The sequence below is a fragment of the Syngnathus floridae genome, chromosome 15 (assembly GCF_059516105.1).
Source record: "Syngnathus floridae isolate MCC-2025c chromosome 15, RoL_Sflo_1.0, whole genome shotgun sequence".
Taxonomy (NCBI): domain Eukaryota; kingdom Metazoa; phylum Chordata; class Actinopteri; order Syngnathiformes; family Syngnathidae; genus Syngnathus; species Syngnathus floridae.
The window spans coordinates 4,707,586-4,733,340 of record NC_142427.1 but is presented as its reverse complement, the minus strand read 5'-3'; the positions used below and the strand labels follow the sequence as shown (position 1 = coordinate 4,733,340).

Genomic DNA, 25,755 nt, shown 5'->3' with positions numbered 1-25,755 from the left:
CACCCAAGCCTCACAGCTGACAGCTTTCTGTCAGAATGCGGCAAGACGCATATAAAGTAGAGCCAAGCATAGACCTCATCATTTCCCATGATAGATGTTGGGGGTTGTCACGAGGATCGTGAAGCTCCTGAAACTCAGGTTGTAGCGTTTATATTGCCTAAGTGCATCCCAGTGTTCACCGGGACACTTTGGTAGCCAACAGATGAAACAATTTACGGTCATCCGTGTTCCTTTGGTCTTGCCTTGGGCAATGACTGCGATCTGGTTCTCACACAAATGTCATGGGTTACAGCCATGTTGTGTCACTTTCACTCTCAGAGCTGGAATTGTTGGAAACAAGTCTCCCGGGGATAGCTAATGGAGTGAATCGTAAACTATGCAGTCGACTGCTTGTGGTTGCTGTTGTGGAGAACTCGGTAAGGATGATCTTGAATCGAGCAAACCCATATGATTTTTATTCATACTTTGATTTTACCATACCAACATTTTTACGTGTGTATAGATATATACGTGTGTGTGTGTGTGTGTGTGTGTGTGTGTGTGTGTGTGTGTGTGTGTGTGTGTGTGTGTGTGTGTGTGTGTGTATGTATGTATTTTTTGGCTGGTTTTACATAAATGATCTCTTTTCTTCAATTACATTCTGTGCATATGTGTCACAGATTCACAAAGTTCCAATTAATTTCAATCATTTTAAGATATCATTTCCCCCCGTCTGCACGCTTAATATTTCCAAGCCCCCACAAAAACTGGGAAATCCTGTATGAGACGGGTTTACAATATAATAGCTACGGCTTAATCTAGGTAAGTGTGTTGTTCTCCCCCATTAAAATTCAATTTCAATAAAGCCTGACAGCCATTTTCATTATGCCAGGACACCAAAGTGCCAACTTGCTGAATATTTGACTCCTCCTTTTTGCTTACTGAAGATGACACCACAACGTATTCACAGCACATAGTAATTGAATTAATGTGACGTGTATTCAAAACACGTATGCCCAACTAAAGAGCTGGATTAAGCGGCACCAAAGAGAACTAATCTGTAGAAAAAATGTATTTCATGCTGTAAGTTTTCTGTGAGTGTGTTGGCCTCAGATAACCAGCTTCTGTGTTGACTCAGCTTCAAATTTGTTCCCTTGCAGTCACTCACACTGAATGATTTTCAACATCAAATGTGAATATTCTTCTTGTCTTGTTATGCACATTTTACTGAGTTATTTATAATTGCATCAAGTATTTATTGTTTTTTTTATTACATGATTTGATGACTTATTTAATCCCACCATGAGATACACACCCAAAAAGAGAAATTATGTATATTCTTGTCTGGATAGAAGGATCAAGGAGTATCAGTTATTGCTTGAGTTGTATACATCATTTAAGTTGCAAAATAGTTCGTTATTTTGGTGAATTTGAAATAGAATGACAAACACATGCTAACCTTTGAATGAAATTGGTCGGATATGTACTGATTTGACCAGACAGACATGACATTTAAAAAGATGAGGGTTCTTGCTTACATATTAAGAAATAAATCTCTGATCTTAAAGCTTTGTAAAATTATCACAATTATCTTATTTGATTTGAGTGACGTTCAAAATAAATATGGTTCTTACAGTTTTGAAGAACATAGTACGGGCAATTGGTGCGCTGAGATATTCAGATTTCACATATAGGAGAAAAAATTACAGTACTACAAGCTTTTCAATGTGGATTCCACATACACTTGCAATCATGTACAAACATCTGCATCCTCGCTAATATGCAGGAAAGAGGCAGGCAATCACTGTAATGATATCTTAATCAGACTTACAAGGACAAACGCGTGCACAAAATAATTTAAAAAACACCCTACTCTTTTTTTTTGGGGGGGGGTTCGATTAATCCTTGATTGGCAACTGTTCTGTGCAAACTCAATCTGAGGCAACATGGAAGTTGGTTTAGCATGCTTGGCCACGTTTGTTTCACTTACTATTGCCAGACAAGTTTCTCAAGTGTCAAATAGCTTACTTGCTGCACCTTCCTGTCAGTCTTTGATTAGCCATATTGGCAAGTGAATATTATGCTGATGTTAAATGCTTTAAGAGATGTTCCCACTCACTCCACTGTCTTGCTTTCCTAAATTTGCACTTGACGTCCAACACCCATTAGAACACTCCTGTCTTCATTCACTTAGGCTATTAGCAGTTCCTAAATGAAAAAAAAATGTAAGCACATGATCAGAATGCAATGTGAACTTGGTAGCAACACATTTAGCGACACTTAATTAATCCTAATGGCTTCTGAAATAAGCCAGCCAAACAAATATCTTAACCATAAATTACTATTCATGATTCCATACCACTCAAGGCCACAAAGCACTCCCCACGGGCACTTTAACTCCCGCATTAATGTATGTGAGTGTACCATACTCGATTCTACAAGGTATATATGCTCAAATGGACACAGCGGACATGACATGAAACACAGTCATGACGTTTTTCATCCCACCAAGTTAGATTAAAACATTTGATGAGTGTTTTATGTTGACTAGATTTAGTTTTGTTTCATGTTGTCACGTTTTACTGTGTCAGGTTTTCGTCACCACCCATGTTCCTTGTCTTCTATCAGCTAACTCTGGCAACTCGTGCTTCGTCCAGATGTACTTCATTGTCTTGTCGGTTTGTTTGCATTTAGTTTCCTGGTTTCTTTCAGTCTGTGGCTGTTACTTGTTGACGTCATATGTCACAGCCTTCATTGTCATGTTATCTCAAAAGACTTGAATGTTACATGATTTGTTAAATTTTTTATTTGAATGCTTTTGTTTTGTGTTTTTGGTCGCTACATTCCTTTTCAATTTGATGGAATTAGTTCCGATGCAGAATTATACAGGCATACCCAATGATGTGCCAGTGAGTAGAGACATTGTCCAAGTAGACATTTTTGTTGTCGATTCCATTTAAACGTAGTCACGCTTGAATAGAAGTTTCCGCGTTTTGTATTTCTTGGAGTATGTTTGTTTTTATGTAAGGTGGATATGTGTGTGCTTTTGTGCACAAGGCATCTGCTGCAGCTTCCTTATCACCTCCTCGCACACCCGCTTAACTTGAAGCCTGAGCTTTTCCTCTTCTTCATGTCTCCTCATCAAAGTCAGATCCCACCTTGTTTGCAGCACACCTCCCCCACCGCCTGCCTGCATGTGTTCGCTCTTCCCCTGCCCCTTCTACCTGTCCTGGCTTTCAATCAAAAGCTCCACCTTGTCGTCCAAGCAGACCTTGCTATCGTATCATCGCTGGGAGAAAAAGTCATGCTGCTCCGACGATTTACAGCCAGGTGTTGTGGTCATCGGAAGCACTAATAAGGATTAGCAAGGATGACAACGTTGTTGGAAATGGAAGGAAGGACATTTTGTTGCACACTGTGTTTGAACTAAGCCCAGCAGAGTTAAAAATGAAAGTCATATACTGTAAATGTCATAAGTGATCCAATCTTTTAACCCTATTTGTAACACCATCACTAGTGCCGGGTATATCTTACCCGATATAATATTCCAGTTTTCATCAATTCATGTATGCCAAATTGTAGCTTGCCAATTGTCAGATTCCCCTAAACATATAAACAGATGCATGGAAGCACACGTGCCAGAGTCTGGTAAGGTAAACACTATTGTCAGACAATTTTTGAGAACTGATTGTCAGGTAATAATATTTGCACCACGGTTCCGACTTTCTGCTGTTTCTTTTATCGCAGCTTCGGACTTCCTTTGAACTGAAGACATATGAGGGTTTGTCGTCATTCCCCTTCCTGGTTCAATATCAATACCATTTACACAAACCAATGACATGGAGGGGAAAAAACGGGAGAAAGGGTGCTTTGACGGCTATTGTAAAGCTTTCCTTCAATCTGATATCCACATGCGATCATGTAATTGCCTTGCCATTAGTGTACATACAACATGAAATTTCCAATCACTTATTTTCTAACTCGTGCTCTCGTATGTTTCCTTCCACACTTCACATGTAATAATTGGATGGCAAAAGTGTCCACATTTTTAATTAACTGTGGCCAAAGATGGAACGTCTTTGGATTTCTAATTAACAAGGCTGAGGTTTAAGTACATTGGAAAAGTAAAATGGAAAATGTTCCTTCTTTGTCTCCCTCTTTTAGTAGTAATTGTGCATGGGCCATTTTCCATGTAGTGCAGGGTTATCATATCTCAGCATGAAGCGCTTTTCTGCTGGAGTTGATTAAAAAAAATGTCAGTTAAAGGATTTTTTTTTTAGTTATGCTTTTGTAGTGAATGTGCTATTCCTCACTTGATGGGGACAGTTATTTTCTACTTGTGCCCATGCAAATGACAGTTGTAGATTGGATTGTCAAAACAAAAATAAGTGTATAACTCATCACTGTACTGTGGGGAAAAAAGCTATGAGAATACTCAATGATATCAGATTCATTCACCACACAAATCCATTGTTCCTACACTCTAAAATTTAGAGTGCATGTTTATTTGTTATTATTTTATTACATGTTTAAATAAACATGGAGAGAAAAGGAATAAAAAGAAAAACGTATTCAGACACCCTGGGTTACAAGGTTATAAAGTCAAACTTTATTCAACTTCACTTCAACATCCCTATATAAGGCACACCTGATTATAAATACAATGTACACCCCCAGTCACACATTTATTACTGAACTTTGCATTGAATCCATGCATGGAATGCAAAAAAAGCAAGTCATAAAGCTTATGGGACAACATCTGTCTGAGCAGCGTGTGTCCCTTCCTCATTCCCTAATTCCCCCCTCCCCCCACTCCGACCCCTAGGGAACGGCATTAATAACTGTAAGTGGATAATGCCCGAGCTAGAATTCCGATCAAGGTTTAATAAGAGCGTGATTCAGTTTGCCGCTGGAGGCAGGAGCCACTTGGGTGTGTGTGTGTGTGTACGTGCCTTATATATTGTAGCTGAATTGTTGCAATCTTTACTGACATTTTGACTCAATTACAAAACCCGGCCAACAACATAATGTGCCCTTGATAATATAACTGGGAAGATAAGGTAGCCATATTCTATTTGGTTCCAAACCACAACAGTAGCACACTTTGGACTCTTGCCAGGTTGACAATGATGATTTTGTCTTTGCTTGATCTTGCGCATCGACGCACTGGCTTCGTGCTTGCGGTTGTTAATTGCACACCACTGTGACACTGTTGATGTAAGATACTAGATGTTATAGCTCTCTGCATACGTACATGTAGTCTCCAGCGATGTATGAAACAGGCTCCCAAGGGGTAATTATAGCATCGCATGGATTCCATATGTGCATGTCATTAATCGAGAGGGACTGGTGTACCCAAATACAATTTTGTATTTACAGCAAGTTGAACATGAAACTAACAGCGGATGCCATTTCAATGCAGAACTATAATTCGTGTTGGGAAGAAGTGTGTTTTGCTGAGAGTGGGAATCATTTAGCATGCTCTCTGTTCATTGCCATTAACTCCAAATGATGCAAGAGCCAACCTGACTCTGACATCTAATCCTCTTACTCGGAAGAGGACTAATGCGTGCAAAGTATAAAGTACATAAAGTACATCCAACAAACAGATTCATTTTTTATCTGCGTGTTTCAAATGCTACAGTATTGACGAGCCGAAGACCTTGTTTACTTTGTCTCCTCAAACTCGTTGGACTCCCCTTCTCTGTTCCCTCAATCGTTCCAAGCAGATGGCTTCCCTCTAACAGAGCAGTGACACCAGATGTGCAGTTTCAGTGTCAACTCGGGGACCAGCTGGGCCGAGTGTGCCAGTGGTTCTTTTAATGAAAATGGCTTCACTGTTACTGTGTGCATGTGTGGGTGGGTGTATGTGTGTGTGCTGTTCACAATGCTTCAGTGGCATGTGACAGTTGTGGAAGTCTCTGTGGGTGGAGGCTTTGAGAGTGAGCCACAGCTAGTTGCACTGCAGCTCAACTCAGCCATGCAGTTGCAAACAGCACAAGCACTGAGCCTGAAAGAATCCAACTCGGGTCCAGAATAAGCTCCACACCACATCCACCTATATCACCTATTCCCACCCTATTAATATATTCTTACTTTTAACATATTTAGCAATAATGAGACCACTGGGCGTATTGCTAATTAATGAGTTAAAAGAGTTCAAGGTGGGTTTTCATTTCTTATGAATACAATAGAGTTAAAACGTGATTGCCAGGTACTTGATAATGAACACTTCCTACTGATACAATCTGGAGACCTGCCTAATAAAGTTGCCACTACATGCTGCGCTCTGTAATTTATGTCTTTGCTCTGAAACAATTCATTATTAAGCGTCATTCTTGTGATCAATTAAATGATAACGAAACACGTGCCATCCTGTTTGCTTGGCTATTATTCTGACTTCTCGGTATGAAGACCAACTCGTCAAGGGGGAAGAAAATCCTCCAAGTAATCCAAGGGGGAAAAAGTGTTTCTTGGGTTGGAAAAAAATAAAATATGTAAGTGATACATCTTGGTGAGTCAGTTTTCTCAACTGATGGAGATGTGCCCTTATTTTCCAGCAAGATTATTAGGTGTGCTTTTAATACCCACACCAAATGGCTGAGCATTGTCTTTTAAAAGCAGGGGTTCCACTCATCATTAAGGTTTTAGCAGCAGAAATGGCAGAATAAAACTTGAATTTAAAAGCATTTGATTCAGCATATAACAGCAAGAGAGTCCGGGTAAGGATTAAGGACATTTAGTTCTCGAGTAATCACTTTTGACAGCACCACGGAATACTTATCTATAGAAACGAGTAATTGAGTTTTTCCTTTGCTTCCCGTGGTTTTCTGCTGCACTGTGGAAATCTTTGGAGGCAGGATACACTGATGACCTGGTCTTGATGGTGCCACATTGACAACACAGTCAAACACATTTACACCTTCAAGCTGTTAAGAGCCTCGCTAACCTTAGAGTGACTTCTGTGTCTATTTGATAGCCAGGCAGAACATTTGAAAAACACCAGTCATGTAGGCTCAGCCAAATAATACTTTTGCGAGAGACAACATGCTCCAGTGGGTGTGGTGATCCATTGCCCTCATCAATTACATTCCCCTGAGAGAAAACGCGTGGCAGTTTTCGGTTTCTTCAAATACTGGATTTAATGGTGCTTCCATCAAGCGGCTCTTCAAGCCAGTAATTGGTGCAGCAAAACAAACATACTCTTTCAGATGAAAAGGCTGAATAGAGCCTTATTAATAATATCCAAACCTGTATTGATCGTGTTTTCCCTTTTAGACCGTTCGTTGACATGATTTCAGACAAATTAGAAATTACACTGAATATTTAGGAACTAGGGGAATATTAGCCGAATATTTTGTTGTGTTCCATATGGGGTTGCAGTTTGATTATTCTCATCCACAAGATTAAAATGAGCTTTGTCAGTTTCCTTACGCCTGTTACCTAGAGAATATGGCTGGCTTGCATCTTTCAGTCATCCGTTGCGTGTCTTACACTACTGACCTTTCCTCTCGCAGAAACGTGACACAGATGTTGTCTCGTCTCTTTCGCCTGCTTGTTCATCTGTCCACAGACAATCGGGTTTGGCACGTGGAGTTGCATGCAGATCAGACGACAAGACTGGCTGCAGTATGTCACCGTCAATTTTGACAGTGATTCAAAGGACTTATTACATCGCCTGAAGAAGCCTCCCTGGGTGCACTATACTTTATTTCATGTCAGTCAGAAGTCATATTGACACGCTGTGGAACATCAGAAAAATGATTTGATTTTGATGAAATGTGTTGACGCTTGGTTGGTAAATCAACTGATAACGATAATTCAGGCAATGAAAGATTTTTCGCTTAAATTGAAACTGTGCATAGCAGCAAACATTTACACGTTTTTAGAACATTGTTAATTAAGAAAGAATGGACCAAACCAGCTCCAATGATATAAATACCGTACATACGCTGTTTTGGTGATATCTAAAAGCAAAATAATTGAGGCTGCGCGTCAGGCTCCGCAGATGCACAGCTTATTATGCTGGGGGGAAAAAATGGGCACGGGAGCAGTCTGCTGGCTTTTTAGCCCAATTGGCAGCCTGGTGGCTGTTGCTCATCTGTCCCCAAGCCAACAATGAGCACATCACAGATCTGGACCAGGATTAAAGGACCTCACACTAACAGCTGGCCTGAGATTAGCCGTGTCAGTATTTACAGTTATTTTGTTGACTTGCACACCGCTTTCTGTGCAAATAATGAACTACTATATCATGTTACTTTTTATTGAACTCAATTGGACTTGGTCTTATTTTTTCCCCCAAGGTTGTCGGATAGATGGATGCAGGGGAACAAGTTGAGTCCTTTCTTTGTTCATGAGCCTGGCTGTCTGAATTGGAAAACGTTGAGTGAGTGTTTACACAATCGCACAGTGGGACCTCATCACCCCATGATGGTCCATCTAAGAAAGGTTGAACACATTTTTCATACCTGTCTGTCAACACAAATGTCACCGAGCGCAATTTGACAGCAGCACTGGCTGTTCGTCTTCTAGATGTTTGGATGCTTTATGAAATTGAAGACTTTGAAAGACATCCTGGGAAGGTGTGGGAGAGAAGGTCAAACAAATGCTGCTCCTTTACCGTCTCGATATGAGTCTGTTGGGTGGTCTTGTGCCTAGCAGAGGGGATGTGCACGGATGTGATTAACAGAGATTTGGGGTGAATCATCTCCTAAGCTGCTCATTGGTGCTGTTGGCTGGCGAGTGCATGGGAGGAGTAGTGAGATACTGACATATATCCTCTGACACTCATTGAGCTTAGAAGATCACATGAAGGGAATTTTTAGATTCGTTAGATCATGTAGAAGCATTGGAATACCACATTTCAAGTTTTGCAGCAGTGTGAATTAAACAGTTCCATTTATTGAAATGAATTCATCTCTGTAGCATTGCACTATGTAAATAGTGTGGCCCATCTGCATGTTTCCATGGAAAGCTGGGATGTTGTGCAAACAGAGCTCGCTGCCACAATCTCTGGTGGCCATCATGGAATGTGTTTGATCATGCTGGATGATGCAGATGCACAGATAATCTCATGGGTGAATTATTTTCCAACGAACTATAATTAAGACAAAAGATAAAATGTGATATTGCCATTTACATAAAACATATTCAGACTTACATTGAGTGTAAGACAAGTAAAAATGTAATTACGGCATTTCAAACCTTCAGGTTGTGTGAGAGGTAGCGTTCTTTAAAAGCCGTGTTCAATTACAAAGTGATGACGACAAAGATGACTATGGAACAGAGCAGCATACATAATTTGGTTTGGAGAAGACGACTGCTTGTAAGACAGCACTTTCTCCCGCGGGTGACCACTTCTTCAGTGAAATAAGGCAGATAAAAGGCTGAATTCTCATCTCTGACTCACTCCTTCCCCAGCCCATGTTGTACAATATTGCTTTGAGGGTCGATGATTTTCCTTTGTCTCACAGACTCGACTTGCGCTTTTATTTATGAACTCTCGAGAATATGTGCATCATATTCACGGTCACTCTCAAACAGTTAGATTAGCAGGATGGAACTTTATTAGGTTGAGTTTAGCATTCTTAAATGCAAAAGCGTGACCTTTGCATGCCGTGCAGACGCCTGCGTTCACATTTGCAGGTGTAACTTGATGAGATAGTCCGCGAGGCAGACATAAGCAAATTTACACAGTCTTGGAAGCGGCGGAATGTGCTCTCTTGAAAAAATACATGGAGACAGGAGTAATTAATTATAGATGTGGAAATGTGGTCCGAGGGAACGCTGTTACAGTAACTGGAGGGATGGCGAGCGAGAGATGTGAGGATGAAGATGAGGGAGGAGGGGAGCGGGAGAACCTTGGTCCTATACCATCCACAACTCCCATTTTCATTACATGACAGGAGAATGAAAGTTAATTAAACGTGACAATGGTGAATCGTTTATTGTTAACCCTTGGTGGTGGCTTCACATGCAAAGGCCAAAGAATGCATACAAGATGTGTTGTGTTCTCGCCTAAAGTGTAAATCCACATTCAAATATGGAAATAGTGGGGAAATGACTCATTGTGCTCTATGTGGCACTGAACTGAAACTAATGATTGTGTTTTAATTTTACTTAAGATAACAAAATAATGTTTCTTGTCTTTGGGTGAGCCACAAATGGAATATTTGACTGTAATAATGGTCTGTAGAAATGAAATTGCTTTTAACTGATGACGAGAGCGACTCACCATCTTTTCACCTCATCTATTATGTTGATGCTAATTGAATTTGACACTAATGAGCCCAAAAAGCAAAAGCAAGCGGTGCTACTTGCTTACATATTCGAGGATGTCTTATCCCCTTCCGCCACTGGACATTCCGGTTTTATTTTACTGGATTAAAAAATGTAGCACAGTAATAAATATCAGATTCTGAAATCGAGCTGTGAGATGAATATTAGTTTTAACCTTCATTATCAGCAGAATATTTTTTTTCCCACAAGGCCAGGCTTTGTGATTTCTTGATTGCCCCTATCTTGTGTAAGATGCTGTTGTTGAATGCAGAATGATATTGGATGAGGTGATGTACATCTGCTGGATTTGTAGCCTTCGGGGGACGTTGAGTAAATGCTCCTCATATCCCGGCGCATCACCGTCCTGACTGATTGCTGATGACTTTTTTAGGGCACAAGGATGTTAAGTTGTTTATGTATTCAAATAAATAAATAACAAAAGTCCAGATATCTGCTACTCCCCCGATTGTGTTGGCACAACTGTCTCTCTTTTTGTTCCGACTTCCTGAGCTGGGATGATTTGTTGTGGTCATCAGCAAAGTTTGCGATAAGAACAGGGCAGCTGTTTTTTTTTTGCTTGTGCATGTGTGTGTGTTTGCATCAGTGTGTGTTTTCTGCTTGTGACAGATATGGGACAGCCTTGACTCCAGTTGAGAAAGTGACACACCCCTACAGGCTATCGTGTTAAAAACAAATCTTCAGCAAACTTCAATGTACTCCTGTCATATGAAATCTCTCAACTACTGTAATGTGTTTTGTGCGACTGGATCGTCACATACCTGAAATCAAATGCATACATCGTCTATTGACTTAAAAAAAAAAAAAGAAAAAAACGACTTTATTGCTTTTTAAACCTGCTGGCTTTGTTTGCACGCTGCATATCAATTCTTTGCACGAGATCCCCAAATTGAAATGCAGCCATCTGTTATATGCGGCAACTCACAAGGTGTCTTCATCTTTCCTCTCCACTCATACATTATTCTGTTTCTTTCTGCCTTTGCTGTGTTGTCGTACCAGAACAACACAGTTGGGTTGGGCTGGGCTGGGCTGGGCTGGGCTGGGAGCGCTGAAGCAGTATTCCTGTACTGGACCACCCACCTTCCTTCATGCACATCAACAAACACGCACACACTCATAGTCAGTCACACATGAACGTGCTTGGGTAAGGAATTCCTGCATAGGGTTTATAAATTAATTGGGTTGTACATCTTTCACCCATAACCATCTGTTTTTCAACACATGGCTATTTAGCATTTTATGTTGGGAAGTCACTGCGGTATTCTTTTAATTAATAAGCACTGTTGCCCCCCCCCACCCCCCTTAAAAAAATCCCTCTATTTAAAGGTGCATAAAATGATTTGTTAGGCCGGTGCACATGAGCAGGTTTAAAGGTGGAAAGGGTAGAAAACGGTACTCAGTCTGTCTAGTGTACATGATTCACAGTTGCGCAATGGAATGGACAGAGACACAACAACAAAGCAAGGACATCAGGAGAATGCAGACAAAGGACAAAAGAACATCCACCCAGAATAGTTGACAGGAAGTTGCATGGAAAAAATATACTGTACCATCACCTAAGCAGGTTATTTTCTTTATGTAAAAAAGTTTTTTTTTTCAAATTTTACAGTCCAATTATCCAATAAATTATACATTACTATATAATATTTCTAATATTTAAATGCCCTTCCATGGGCTATTGTGGGCAAAAACAAAACTTGAGAATGGGATACAAAAATCTATTCTAAGCTTGACCTCTGAAGGCAACAACACCTTATGTCTCTTCTCACCTTTTTTGAAGGTGTTATCTTAATTTTACTTGCCACCATTTTCCCTCTTGCAGCCAATTACTGCTGTAGCTCTTTCAGATACTTTTTGAACCATGATTACACGATTAGTTCTAAAAGCCTAAGAATATGGCTTTAGGTTTGAAACTATATATTTTTCCTCTTAAGAGACATGATGTAATATACATAACAACAACTTTGACTGATTGTCAATACAAGCAAGCAAGCTAATGGATACACCTGGCATTAATTGTACAAATGCACCATCTGGTAAATGCAGCGTCTGGGTAGGTTGTCAACATGTTTTTAAAGCAGCGTCAACTTACTGTATATGATTTATGATGATCATCTCAAGAGCTTTCAAGCTTGTATCAACATGTAAAGTTGAGATCTCACGGAACATCAATAATGCTTATTCAGGCAATATTAATGCAGGAGACGATACAGAGGAAACTGTACCCCAATCCCCAGCACATGCATGGTGACGCTTATTTGTCATGGTTTTGCCCACCAATTTAGCCAATTAAAAGGCAACTGAGGCTGCCAATGGGCTCTCTTGAATAATTGACCACAGGACAATCAGACAAGCATTCTTGCATGCTCCCCACAGTCTGAAATTACCACCCGGCAGCAACCTACACATCAGTGCTTCCTGGAGTGGGGCTCAATAGATTGGAACGCAACCCCCCACCTCACGGCTCATGTGCCTCGGTTTGTACACACAGCGAGCACCTCATTAAGCAGCCCTTTCTCATATTTTTTTCCTCAAATAAAAGGAATTTGAGAAAGTGCGCTACTGTACACACTTGTATTCTTTCACCATAGCAAATAACAACCGATAAAAAACGAATAATTAAATCACATTCTGACGACAATCGCATTGCCATGAGCATCGTTTTCAAAACATAGACTGCTATCACTACAATGCACCCACCCCTCACCCTTTTTAATTCACCATAGCTGATGACCAAGAAATTACATTATATCAGTCCCTCACTTCTCATTTACTAAAACATGAAATCGTGTGTACATCATCAATCAAAATAGGAGGTAGGTGACAGAGTGTGATCCTCGCAAAGTGAGGGTAATCTCTTGAAATTGCTCCAGTGCTGACGAAAATATGACCTTAGATCCCAACTATCCCATACATTTATGGTTCCGTTAGAATACAAAACTATAAATCAAAATTATATTAATTTATGATTTATTTTTATGATGCCACCGGTTCAATGTCATTGTATTTAGATATAGCAGTTTGATGGCTTTCATTTATCAGATTCACAAGTGTTGCATTAGCATATTGTAATTTGGCATTGTGATTCCTGCAACACAACACTTAATACAAACCAAAGCGCTGTTCGGCTAATACTGAAAACAGCATGTCAGAAGCTATTAAATAGAAGTGGAAATACTTCTTCACAGGAGCCAAATGATTTTTTGGGGATAATAATTCAGTAGTATAAACATCCATGTAGCCACTCTGCAGAATTATCTTTGCAAATTATATTTAGGGTAACAGCTTTGACAGAATTGGGAAGATTTCAAGCATGTAACTGAGCAGCACATTCACCGATGCTTCTCTAGACGCACCAGTGTGGCTGTTAAGTTGACAATTCTTCAAGACTAGATTTCTTTGAGTGCACCAAATAAAGTGCAGAACTGTTTGTAGAACAGAGGCATACAATTGAAAATGCTCATAAATAGAATTCTGCTGAACTGAATATGTCACAGCTTAGAAAAAGTACTATTTTTTGCTGGTAATGTTAATTAAGATGGGTCCTTATATTCAAATACTGACGCGGCATGTCTTTAAGAATATTTCCCAAGAGTGTGATGTGACATGCGGGTAGCGAGATCTGCAGAGGACGCATTTGAAAACTATTTTACCAACAAATCCCTATACATTAGCATCAAGACAAACAAATATATGTGATATATTCCTTAAGAAACAAGAATAATTGAAGCCTTTCCAGATGGACTCAATACATATTCATATTCTGTTTACCGCTACAATTACACGAAAGTGCTTGTACTTGCTCAGACTCTAAAATGAAACCGATAACTCTTTCACACTCCTAAGAGGATTGTTTTTTTTTTAAAGATAGTTCGTTGGATATAGTGGCATTCATCTATGGTAGGACACTCGTTGTAGGGCTTTAGAGATGTAGCGTGTGAATTATTAATGCTCAATTTCCCACTTGCTCCTCTCAACTCCCTTTCCCCCTTGCTCTTTTTGCATTCTTCTTGCACTCTGGGTATCTCTTCCTTATATATTGTCGTGTTAATTCTGCTAGGCTGTACATCTCCCGTGCCTACAGTTACTGCTATAAGGGAACAACTCTATAGGCTTCCACCTAAACAAAAAATAAAAAAGTAGAATAACACTAAGAGCGGTTGTATTGTTTACTTGAATGTGTAATATGTCTTGTCACCGTGGGATAGTAGGAAACACAATTTCGATCTCTTTGTGTGTCTTGACGTGAAGAAATTCACAATAAAGCTGACTTTGACTTTGACTTTGAATGATCATGCTTATAGCACACTTGATGTCCACTTGTCATATTCTGGTTGAAAACAGTCAATACTGGGCTGGACAACTTAACGCCTTTGTTGTTGTGAGCTAATATTTTTCAAAAAGCAAAAATTAAATACAATTTGGTGGTTTTATTGGCCACTGAGACTGAGACTAAATCCATGTTCACCCAGTCATTACCAGACTGCAAATGAGTTATGATTCCTTCCAGTGGCTGATTAAAATCATAATATACCTTCACATATGATTGATTTTTTTTGGTGTCCTGTTTTGTATTTTAGTGTTACGGGATGACTTCCGACAGAACCCGCAGGATGTGGTGGTGGCTGTTGGGGAGACGGCCACCCTGGAATGTCAACCACCACGTGGGCATCCTGAGCCCACCACCTACTGGAAGAAAGACAAGGCTCGTCTTGATCTTAAAGATGAAAGGATCACAGTGAGTTGATTGTGTGTTAACAATGAAATGTTAAAGTTAAAGTTAAAGTCCCCAAAAAAATTGAAACGGAAATTCAAATTGTCAAACAGTATCTATAGTTGCTATGCTTTTTTCTCAGGTTCGTGGAGGAAAACTGACTATCTCCAACACTCAAAAGACTGATGTAGGGATTTATGTGTGTGTGGCTGTCAACATGGTCGGCGAGCGAGAGAGTGAAAAGGCTCAACTCTCCGTGTTTGGTAAGAACTCTGGGATATAAAGTTTTCAAAAGCAATAAAGCAGGACTTTCTAAGGTATATACTGCTCACCATCCCATTCAGTATTTATCACCGTCTTACAAGTAAATTTAGCCTCCCTTTATATGTGCACATCCAGAGAGACCGGTGTTTGTGCAGCGGCCTGTGAACCAGGTGGTCTTAGTGGATGAGAGTGTGGAGTTCAGGTGTCAGGTCCACGGTGACCCACCTCCAACTCTGCGCTGGAAAAAGGAAGACGTGGATATTCCCCGGGGCAGGTGAGGCAAATGCATGTGTGTGTGTTGCGCTCGTTTAATGAAGGCTTGTGTGCACATCAGTGTGGTAAAAGTGATGACGTGGAGGTGCTGAAGCGAAGCTAATGAGTCCCTCAAGAAGCAATTTGACATGTTACTCGTGGACTTTCATCAGTGCGGCAGAAATCATTTATTAGCCACAGAGAATCTCATTATTTGCTGTGTGAACGGCTGTGCTCACAGCGGAGCATTTGATTGCTTCAAACTCTCCAAGCAGCACTGTTCTTTTGATGTTGCACATAAGGCTCATTTTGGTCCGGTCAGAGTCGACGTTTTATCGGCCCTTGTTTCATCTAAAGTAATCCGATACCCGGCCCACAAGGATTTGTTTCTATATGAAGCAAACGTTGTCTCACTAATACAGCCAGCCAGATCTTTACTGCTCAAAGTTTGGAAACCATTTGTCGAGGTATGCAATGTTTCAACCGCAGTATCCACATTATAAAATACTTGAATTGCCATTTTCTGGCACTAGTTTGCCATTTCAACAACATGCACTCATGTGACTTCTCCACATTTGTTGTGGTCGTCAACAAAGGATGTTGCAATCCATCACTGATCTAATCAATCCTAGACACAGACTATGATCAGCACCAGGGGCGGTCTGGTCGTTGTCAAAAATTTTTTTGTGCCCTTTGACTGAAGAAACATGTCCTGTTTCTCGTCCAGCCTTCCACTTTGTTTATTCTTTTCCCGAACCCGTCGTCCTCATGGGAAGTGTGTATCTGGGTCAGAGATGTTCTGTGAATCCGGTCCTCGCCCAACTCTGGAATGACCCCACCCCCACATTGATACCCCCCACCCCCTGCACGCTCCTTCACATCTGACTTTTCTCACCCCTTGTGCCATTTCTCTGCCTGACTTGTCTTCTATGTGGAAATCAACATGGCTGACTGCACAATTTCACAAGATGTCTCATGTCAAAGAGACCCCAGAGAGGTGGAGCTGACTCCTTTGCCCCTCCGCTCATTCGGAGTCTAGCCCCTCTTATCAGAACCGGCTGAGATGTCCCTCTGAAGCAATTGTGCCCTTAAAGTAGAGAATTCTGCACTGGTGGCTGCACAATATGAATTTATAGAATTCAGTTTGTCAGAGTGAGCCACTCCTTTACTCGCAGACACTCTGTCCGTCTGACTCTTATGTCCTTACGGCTTGCACTCTCCCTCCGTCATAGCAAACTGCACATCACAGTGGGTGCTTGATCGTTATAAATATTGAAAGAGTGGCACAGTCAGGGTTTGATCTGAAAGCCCCTTTAATTTTGCCTTCGTGATGGTGTAATTGCTTTGCTCATTTTGTTTCTGCAGTAGTATGTGCACGTCGGGGAGTCTTAATCTGTTCAGAAAGTGAGGTGCCTTCAAACAATCATAAATGACAAAACCTTTGAAAATAAGTTTTGGGTCACTGTGTTTAGAGCAGAAAAATGAGACTATTCCCTTTTGAGATTGTGGTTGTGAAACTTTATCTGGTTTCACTATATCAACCAACATTTTTTCCACCATATCATTTATGTTGAAATGGAATCATTTAATTTGTTTTTTTATTCCATGCAAATTGAAAACCGACTTTCTATCAGTTTTTGTCACACCCCTATGCACACTACTAACTGTGGAGGTCAATGTATTTTTTTGAAAATTGAGGCTACAGTGTTACCACTTTGTCACCAGGTATGACATCAGATATGAAAAAGAGGATCTTTTGCTGAGGATAAAGAAAGCCAGCGTGAGTGATCAGGGGACCTTCACCTGCCTAGCAGAGAACCGCGTGGGCAAAGTGGAGGCCTCCGCTTACCTGACTATCAGAGGTGCGCTCTCATCAATCCTATCTTTTATTGTCACTCCCAACTCACAGAACAATCACTCCTTTATTGCACATTTTACCAGTGTTATTGCCCCCCCGCTGAAAGGTTGGGCCTGGCCTGGCTTCAAGCTTTCTTTTCACAGACAGAACAAAGCGCTTGACAGCTTTACATTTCAGACCACCACTAAGTAGTTTTAAGTGGGAGGTTTTCATTAAGCCCACTCTCTCTATATTTTTATTCACTAACTGTGTTTTTTTCAGGATATTTTTTGTATTCATTGACATTGATATATTTTAGTTTGTTTTTGACTATACTGAGAGGGAATGACGAACCTATCTAACTCAATTTCAATTGATTTCATTTCTACAGGCAGATTTGTTATTGTTTGCGTGAATGTGAATTAAGGGCAACATCTTTAAGGGTGCCAAGCCAGTGATAAGCAATTGTGGCCCGAATTATGTTTACCAATAGGAATTAGTTCATGGCATTGGTTCTTTTCCTTCTACATACTGTGGCGATTGAGAGCCATCTGTCCTCCAAACACCATGGATGGAAACCCAACACCATCTCATGAATTTCTGATTTTCATTATTTTGTTTTCTTTCCCTCTACTCCTCTGCTTTCGTTCGCTCTGTGTTGTGACTTAATCTCACTCACACTATTGTTGTCACCAGTTCGCCCTGTTGGTAAGTAACAGCTGATCCCATTGTGCATGTGTTTTTTTTTTCTTTTGCGGTTTCACCCTTAGAGCACTGCTGTGAGATTTCATATGCTCATTCATCAAAATGATATTTTACTGGCACATCTCTCAATCACTGACTTTCCCCTGTTCTGAGCCACTCCATGGATGTAGTGTCACTTTAGGATTGTATTTTGACTTTGAGGCGTTATGGGCACCCTTATATATGTGATGTTCAGTTTACCGGTAGTTTGAAAAATACCCCTTGTGCATGACCACAAATAAGCTACTGTATTGCATGCTACTGTAATATTCAGAGGCGCCCCAGTTTGTGGTGCGACCCCGTGACCAGATTGTGGCTCAAGGACGAACGGCAACCTTTCCCTGTGAGACCAGAGGCAAACCTCAACCGACTGTGTTCTGGCAACGAGATGGCAGCCAGGTGAGATTTGGGCGAGATGTTTTCTATAGTGTGCAGACAGCTCATGGTGAGAGATATATTTGGTGTCATGCTAGGAAAGACATCAATATTGCAACAGCTGTATTAAAAAAATAGAAAAAAGGAAACGCTAAACTGATCAGACCAGGGTGACATTGTGGGTGGGTTTTTGTGGCTCCCACTGATAATAAAGCGGTCATTCATCATCAGTTGATGCTGTTCTGACCAGCCGGCTCACATTAGAGTCATTAATGAAAGCAGGCTAATGTCCTTTCCTGCCAGCATGTCTGCTTGGGGTGCAGAAACAGACAAAGCTGATGCCTCAACTCTCGTAAGTGCAGTAGAAACACTGTGGGGGAACATTGAGGTCTGTCAGAAGCTTCTTTGCAACTTGATGGTGCATCATTTTGGGGGAATATAAAGTCTTGAGAATCCTTTTTCAACAAGACATCTCATAAAAGCAAAAGACATTGTCAATGTGGATGCCAACATGGATTTGTGTCATACTAGTCCTGGTCGTATTGGGAATATTTGTTTTTTCATTTGACAATATGCCCGTGCAGATTTCACAGATCCATAGAAAGAAACAATGTACCGTCATTTGGGTGTTTTACTTTCCAATTTCACCCCCCGTAGGATCTTCTGTTTCCCAGCCAGCCAACACAGGGTGACAGTCGTGTATCTGTGTCTATGAATGGAGAGTTGACCATTTCATCAGTGCAGCGTTCAGACGCGGGCTATTATATCTGCCAAGCCCTCACGGTAGCAGGCAGTATCTTGGCCAAAGCCCAGTTGGAGGTGGCAGACGGTAAGTAAGGAGACCAAAGCGTGCACACCCACTTCATCCGACACATCAAAGTTCATCAACACAAGAAACAGAACAAAATGTTGGCATTTTGCATTTCCCCAAACAATGCAATGTCTGTTTTAAACAATTGATTTTTTGCATGATTTCTTTCGGTGCTTAGTATGACTTGTTTTACCAAGATCTACTGACAACACAGACAACAGCATCGAACAAAGTTATGTTAGTTTGGCTGTATAAGCAATGTCATGTAGTAAAACGCATTATAGTTAATGACTTTTAATAATTTATGATTCTTTTTTCATATTGCTGCAAATTGAGCCTTAAAAAAATAAACGAATCAACTCGAAGCCTTGTTTAGATAATTGATGACAGTATTTAAGGCCGCCCGTATTTTTATTTGCAAGCCTCCATTTTCATGCCGCAAATGCCAAGCAGTCACCAACAATTATTATTTTTACAACCTCTCACTGTGTTAAATGTAAGTGGTCCAAGAGCACATAAAATGAAACTCTCCTTGATGGAACAGACACATTTTCGACAAATCTTTAATGTCAGCAGTAATTGCTAAGCTGTTTCCTTATCAGTGCGGTTGATGCCCTTATCCACTTTTGTGTCTTTTAATGCATATAAAGAAAGAGGCTGAATGAAACATGCAGGATGGATCGTTGCTAATGTACTTCTGTCAGGTTGGGGTGAGAGTTTTAACAAATCTGACGAATCAATTTCACCCAATATAGAAAGAAAGAAACACATCTCCATCGTAGTCGGCGTGCTTGTAATTACACGACTACTTGCATTAGCTTTGCGTACGTTCACAGACTTAAAGGTTGAGAAGTTCTGTGCCACAAATGCTCTGGATATCTCTTGACTTGCTGTGCTGAAAACATGCTCATTTTATGCAATAGTTTAAAATTATTGCAGGTTAGGACCCATTCCTATCAACCACCGTTCGGTTGTAACATTAACATACACAATCTAAAATTAAAACAGCCAACGACAAGTACTGCAATTGTCACTCTGTATTTGCAACGTGTTTCAATTTATTCATAATTAATCCCTCACACTGTTCATTCCAAATGCGGAATTAAGCAGTACCACATGTATTGATTAGAAAGTCCGCTTGAACAGAGGAGTTAATCAATTGTTGGCGTATGTGATGGGTCGGTGAAGCATTTAATCTGAAATCGTTAATTATGATATCCTTTCATACTTACTGTGTAAAACGGTGTCAAACGATAATGATGGAGCCTTACCGAGGTGTGCATGAATTGCTGTGTTGCTTTTAATTTGGTTCTCACGAGTATTCTGAGCGTGATTAAAAAAAAAGCAAAGGGACCCTGTTGTAAACACTTGTGAATATGGAGACAAACCTGATAAGAGTTGAAAGCAATAGTGAGAAAATTGGAAGCTGGGGAGTTGTTACAAGGCCTGGAGAGAGCCAACACTCCAGAAATTACTGTTGCAGAGTGCAGACGCTGTTTTCTGGATGATATAACATACTTTAAAAAGCTTTTAAAGCGATGCATTGTTGTCCTCCTTGACATGCTAATTTAAGAGTTTAATTTGTTGTGGTGGAACGGAGAAAAAAAAGCCAGGGGTGGTTGAGGGGAAGCCATTGTAGGCTGCAACCGACTGGATGTGTTGAAATGTGTTATAAAGAAGGTACGGTAATTAGCGCCACAGGTTAAGCGTCATTAATCCTCACCTAGTAATTAAAACTGAAAGGTGTGATGCAGTGCCATGAGCTCACTGCTCAACTCTGGAAAAGGCTCAAAACAGTCGCTTCCTTTTCTTGCAAATCCATCAGATTGAGTTTTAACATATTGGGACTCCAATTATTTCAATCACTAATTAGCACCTTTTTATGAGCTCATGTTTTTCAATATTTTGCCATTCGAGAGAGTAGCAAGTCGACAATTGATGTTGAGACGGTGCCATCAAAATTAAAGTTTCAATGACGATAACGTCTCGTCCGTCATGATTATCCTCAGCCCTGAAGGACCGCCCACCGCCAATCATCCGTCAAGGCCCCTACAACCAAACACAGGCATTAGGGAGTGTGACAATACTCAGGTGTCAGGCTTCAGGGGAGCCACAACCCACGATTACCTGGCGAAAGAACGGCATCAGTCTTCTTGGCAAAGACACGCGGTTTTCGCTGCTGGAACACGGCAGCCTTCAAATACAGAGTGCCAAGGTGAGTTCATTGACCCTCATTATTTTTACAGTATTTATATTTCTACACTAACTGAGTAAACTCTGAGTCGCACCTTTAAACGTTAAGATAGCTCAGTTGTCAGTGTCAGAGGAAATCATTAAAAATATATTTGTTGTTGTATTTGTGGGCTAAAAATTCCGCATCATGCTGAGCTCTATCTAATAACTTGACTCTGATGAAGTGATATTTACATTTGAATTGAATTTACATTACGCAGCATGTCTGAATTGTTTCTGAATTATTCTTGAATTTCCTCTTAATTGCCTCCAAAGTGATGCAATCGAATCAAACCATAGATTCATTGTCCAGTTTGTATCGCTCATGTGACACCATAAAGCCACTTAAAGTTGACAATATCTAAATTATATTTCATTTTCTAATTAAAATGTTATTTAACAGAGCATTAGCATTATCTTTTTTTCACAATTTTAACTGTGAACTGTATCAGTGTCTGTGAAAATCTAATTGTCTCTATAGGGGATGAAAGATTTATTGACACAAACATAGGGTTCCTAATGAATCTCTTTATCACAAACAAAGTAGCTCGCAGCTTAATCAAGTCAATCTATTGCGCATACAAGCATAAGTTGTTAAAGACTGACGTTTGGATGGAACCGTGACCGTACCAACCTGATTCAAGGACTCGAGGACAAGAACTGTTAAAGGCATTCTTACGGGGCTGATATAATGGAGGGACTTAAATATGCAGGGTCCTGTCTCTGTGTCAAAGTGCTCCGCTTATGCCGCTCACCTCCTCAAGAGAGTGAGAGAACCCAACTGCCTGCGGTCCCAAAGGCTTTGCCAATATGAGCAAGATGATCATATCACTGCTTCAGTATTTCCTGTGTCAGCACTCCTGATGATAATGTTGATGGTTCTGGGAATGGAGGACGACTATTATTGGAGAAAATCAATTAAGGAAATTAATGTCAGCTTTTACTGTGCTCTTCTTTTTTTTCATTGGGTGGCTTTAAGGTTTTCTCTCATCCACTCTCAAGCTTGTCTCGAGCCAAATGCAGGCCAGTGAAGGTTAATGCATTTTTACTGTACTACTAGCTGCAAACCTCCTTCCGACTGATGCAAGAGCTTGTAGCAACCAACTGGGATCACAGTTGCAAAGACGATTCGATTCACGCTCGCACACCTACGGAACATGTCTGCAAGCTATGCTTTTTGCAGTTTGGATGATCAAAGAACGCTGAGACATCTGCGATTAGAAAAATAGAGTACCAAAAGCTTAAAAAATATTTGCACGGCAATCCCAATATCTTTTACTATGTAAATTAAAATTTACATTCACGCAAGAAAATGTAAACACTGTTTGATAATCATCATTTTGTTTTTCTTCTTAGCTCTCTGATTCTGGTTTGTACACGTGTGTGGCAACCAGCTCCAGTGGAGAAACATCATGGAGTGCTTACTTGGATATCACAGGTATGCAACAGAAAACGTTCAAACAGTTGCTATGTAACTTTGCTTCATTTGCATTTTGGGGCTTGTATTATTATTTTTTTTTCTTCTTCTTTGTCAGATTCCACTGACCCCATTGACTTCCTGTCCACCAACCTGACAGCCCTACCGGGGCCGCCCTCCAAGCCAGAGGTCACTAATGTCACCAAAAGCAGCATCTCGTTGTCATGGGAACCGGGGCCAGAGGCTGGCTCCCCGGTGTCCTCCTATGTCATTGAGGCCTTTGGGTACGTCTGTGACCCATGGCCGTCAGCCATGTTTCGTGACCCCAAAAAAAAGCAGATGGGAGGGGTGGGGGGTTTAAAGCAGACCAAATAGATAGTCCAAGTCGTGAAGATTTAACTGTTAAACAATAGTCACATTTATTTGTTTTACCTACCTTTTGGTGTGCACTTCAATTTTCTGTCTGGTAGATACAACAAAAGTATTCTCTCCAGTTCATGTGAATTAATCTTGCTTTCCCAACAGCCAGTCAGTAAGTAACAGCTGGCAGACAGTGGCAGACCATGTGAAGACCACCGAGTTCACCGTCAGTGACCTACGACCGAATACTGTTTACCTGTTCATTATCAGGGCAGTCAGTGTTCAGGGGCTGGGAGACCCGAGCCCCATGTCTGAGCCTGTGCGGACACAAGGTACCAAAAAAAAAAAAAATATCTCAAGGATAATCCTTAGAAATAAGCCACACAAACTTAAATCACTTGCTCTTCTTGCTGTTGCAGACATTAGTCCAACTGCACAGGGAGTGGATCATCGTCACGTACAGAAAGAGTTAGGGGACGTGGTGGTCAGCATGCATAATCCCGTAGTTCTCAGCTCCACTTCAGTGCAAGTCACATGGACTGTAAGGACACAGCATTAAGATACTGTTCCCATCTACATGACAAGAAGCTAACTTATCTCTTCTTTCAGGTGGACAACCCATCCCGATTTATTCAAGGCTACCGTGTTCTGTACCGGCAGACATCGGGGCTGCCTTCCCCAGGACCATGGCAGATCCAGGACTTAAAAGTCTCCTCACAGAGGGACATGACTCTTTTAGGGCTGAAGAAAGGAATTGTCTATGAGATTAAAGTGCGACCGTACTTTAATGAGTTTCAAGGCGCGGACAGTGAGTCCATGACTGCGCGAACTATGGAAGAAGGTAAATAATTGTGCACATCGCTCACATCTAGCGCTTATTATGTTCAGGATTGATAATGATTTGATGTTGAAAAATGATAGCTGACAATCGTTGGGTAAAAATCCAATCCTGACTTTTTCCTCATGTAAAAAGATCAGTATACATGATAACTAAGTTGGCGCTAAACTGGCTATTAGAAAAAATACCCTGGAAGGTTTTTTTTCAGTCGGATTTGATTTGATAAAATAGTATTTCCGACCGTTAATGCTGGATCAAATCAAAAGTGGTGTTATTTCCAGTGGACAAATCTGGGAGCAGATCTACAGACTGGCTTTCTGGTGGGTGTGACGATAGGGAGTGTATCTCCAAATGTATTTGCAACCTGGCCAGGTGCTGCATCAGCCGAAGCGGGCAGGGGTCCAGCTCGCACTGAGAGCTTGTCAAGATAAGGCCATTAATGTGAACGAAATCTCCAACTTGCAGAATTTATGTTTCATGGCAACACATAAGAGGGTCTATCTGGGATTTTGAACACGCACGTCTGCAAAAAAAAAAAAAAAAAAAAAGAAAAGAACCTTACCTCACTGGAGCCCAATTAAAATGGCCACACGGGATTACTGAAGGATTTTTCCAACTGAGGTAGCAATTTTACTTCCTCTGGATCCTGGAAAAGGTATTAAGGAACAGAAAAAAATGTCCATTAATCTAGAGCCAGAAATGGATTGCACAGCAGAATCTTTTCAGAAAAACACTTATTATCTGCCTGTGGCAGATATTCACAGCATTTGTTGAACATTGTGGGGGGGCTCTGAGGGCTAACAGAGAAAGCACATGGTCAGGTGTTCAACTCTTAAAGCACAGTTTAAATTTAAATATGTCACGTGGCTAATGTTGGCAGCAAAGAAGGAAGACAATGTGATACTTTTCCCCATTACCATCACAAATGTGAGGGTGGGGGCGTAATTCACATCTCAAGTAGCTTGCGCGATGGGCTCATTAGCAGAGCAAGTTATGTTTACCAGATTGCATCCTGCAAAAAAGCAAATTAAGCAGCTTTAGTACATTTTGTTCTTGTGGCTACGATTTGGTGGTACGCATCATTTAGATCAGCTGTGTATTTATTTGCAGGCACTACATATTATTAAGGAGCATATTTGTTTGGATTTGGTGATGTCCTGATTTAATGTTTGAATATTAGTATTTATTATGATTAACTATTCATTCATTGGCAGACAGACTCAGATATTCTATGTGTGGAGAATTCAAAACAAATCTACAATTTCAACCATTTAGAGATAATGAGCATTGGTGACATTCTCCCTCCCCCTTTTGTCAACCGCAAACGTCAAGTCACAGTGAGCATTTTGCCGTGCAACCAGGTGGCGGACAATACAATCACATCACGGCCCACCTCCTTTGCACATCTCTGCAATGCTGTACATATCAGAGCGTTGCCTAAAGATAGCATTATTATTTTCTATCTTTTTAATTGGGTTTTTGCTCATCAAAAGAGTCAAATGGAAAGTATGGGCCCCAAGCAGTTTAATGGTCCATTCTGAGAAGATAATGTGTTAAATTGCATAGATTATAGTGTTGGAACCCAGCTGGCCACAATCTCATTATATCTCATGTGGGTCAACAGTCCAGGTAG

General features: G+C 40.7%; 1 protein-coding gene and 1 long non-coding RNA gene across 2 annotated transcripts in view; one reads left to right on the top strand and one right to left on the bottom strand.

Annotated features, from left to right (window-relative positions):
- Nucleotides 1-25,755, top strand: part of LOC148385971 (roundabout homolog 2-like) — a 48,337-nt gene that overhangs the window by 11,550 nt on the left and 11,032 nt on the right. Inside the window, exons 3-14 of the mRNA XM_088398696.1 lie at nucleotides 14,859-15,016; nucleotides 15,135-15,255; nucleotides 15,392-15,530; nucleotides 17,234-17,370; nucleotides 18,364-18,488; nucleotides 19,122-19,293; nucleotides 21,285-21,490; nucleotides 22,864-22,945; nucleotides 23,043-23,208; nucleotides 23,450-23,616; nucleotides 23,704-23,825; nucleotides 23,894-24,125. Of these exons, the coding sequence (XP_088254822.1) occupies nucleotides 14,859-15,016; nucleotides 15,135-15,255; nucleotides 15,392-15,530; nucleotides 17,234-17,370; nucleotides 18,364-18,488; nucleotides 19,122-19,293; nucleotides 21,285-21,490; nucleotides 22,864-22,945; nucleotides 23,043-23,208; nucleotides 23,450-23,616; nucleotides 23,704-23,825; nucleotides 23,894-24,125 (1,827 nt within the window). The remainder of the gene's footprint in view (nucleotides 1-14,858; nucleotides 15,017-15,134; nucleotides 15,256-15,391; nucleotides 15,531-17,233; nucleotides 17,371-18,363; nucleotides 18,489-19,121; nucleotides 19,294-21,284; nucleotides 21,491-22,863; nucleotides 22,946-23,042; nucleotides 23,209-23,449; nucleotides 23,617-23,703; nucleotides 23,826-23,893; nucleotides 24,126-25,755) is intronic.
- Nucleotides 19,804-24,201, bottom strand: LOC148385972 (uncharacterized). The gene is made up of 3 exons (XR_015863062.1): nucleotides 22,263-24,201; nucleotides 21,403-21,469; nucleotides 19,804-21,324 (listed from the first exon to the last, which is right to left on the bottom strand). It is a non-coding gene; the product is annotated as an uncharacterized LOC148385972 (long non-coding RNA).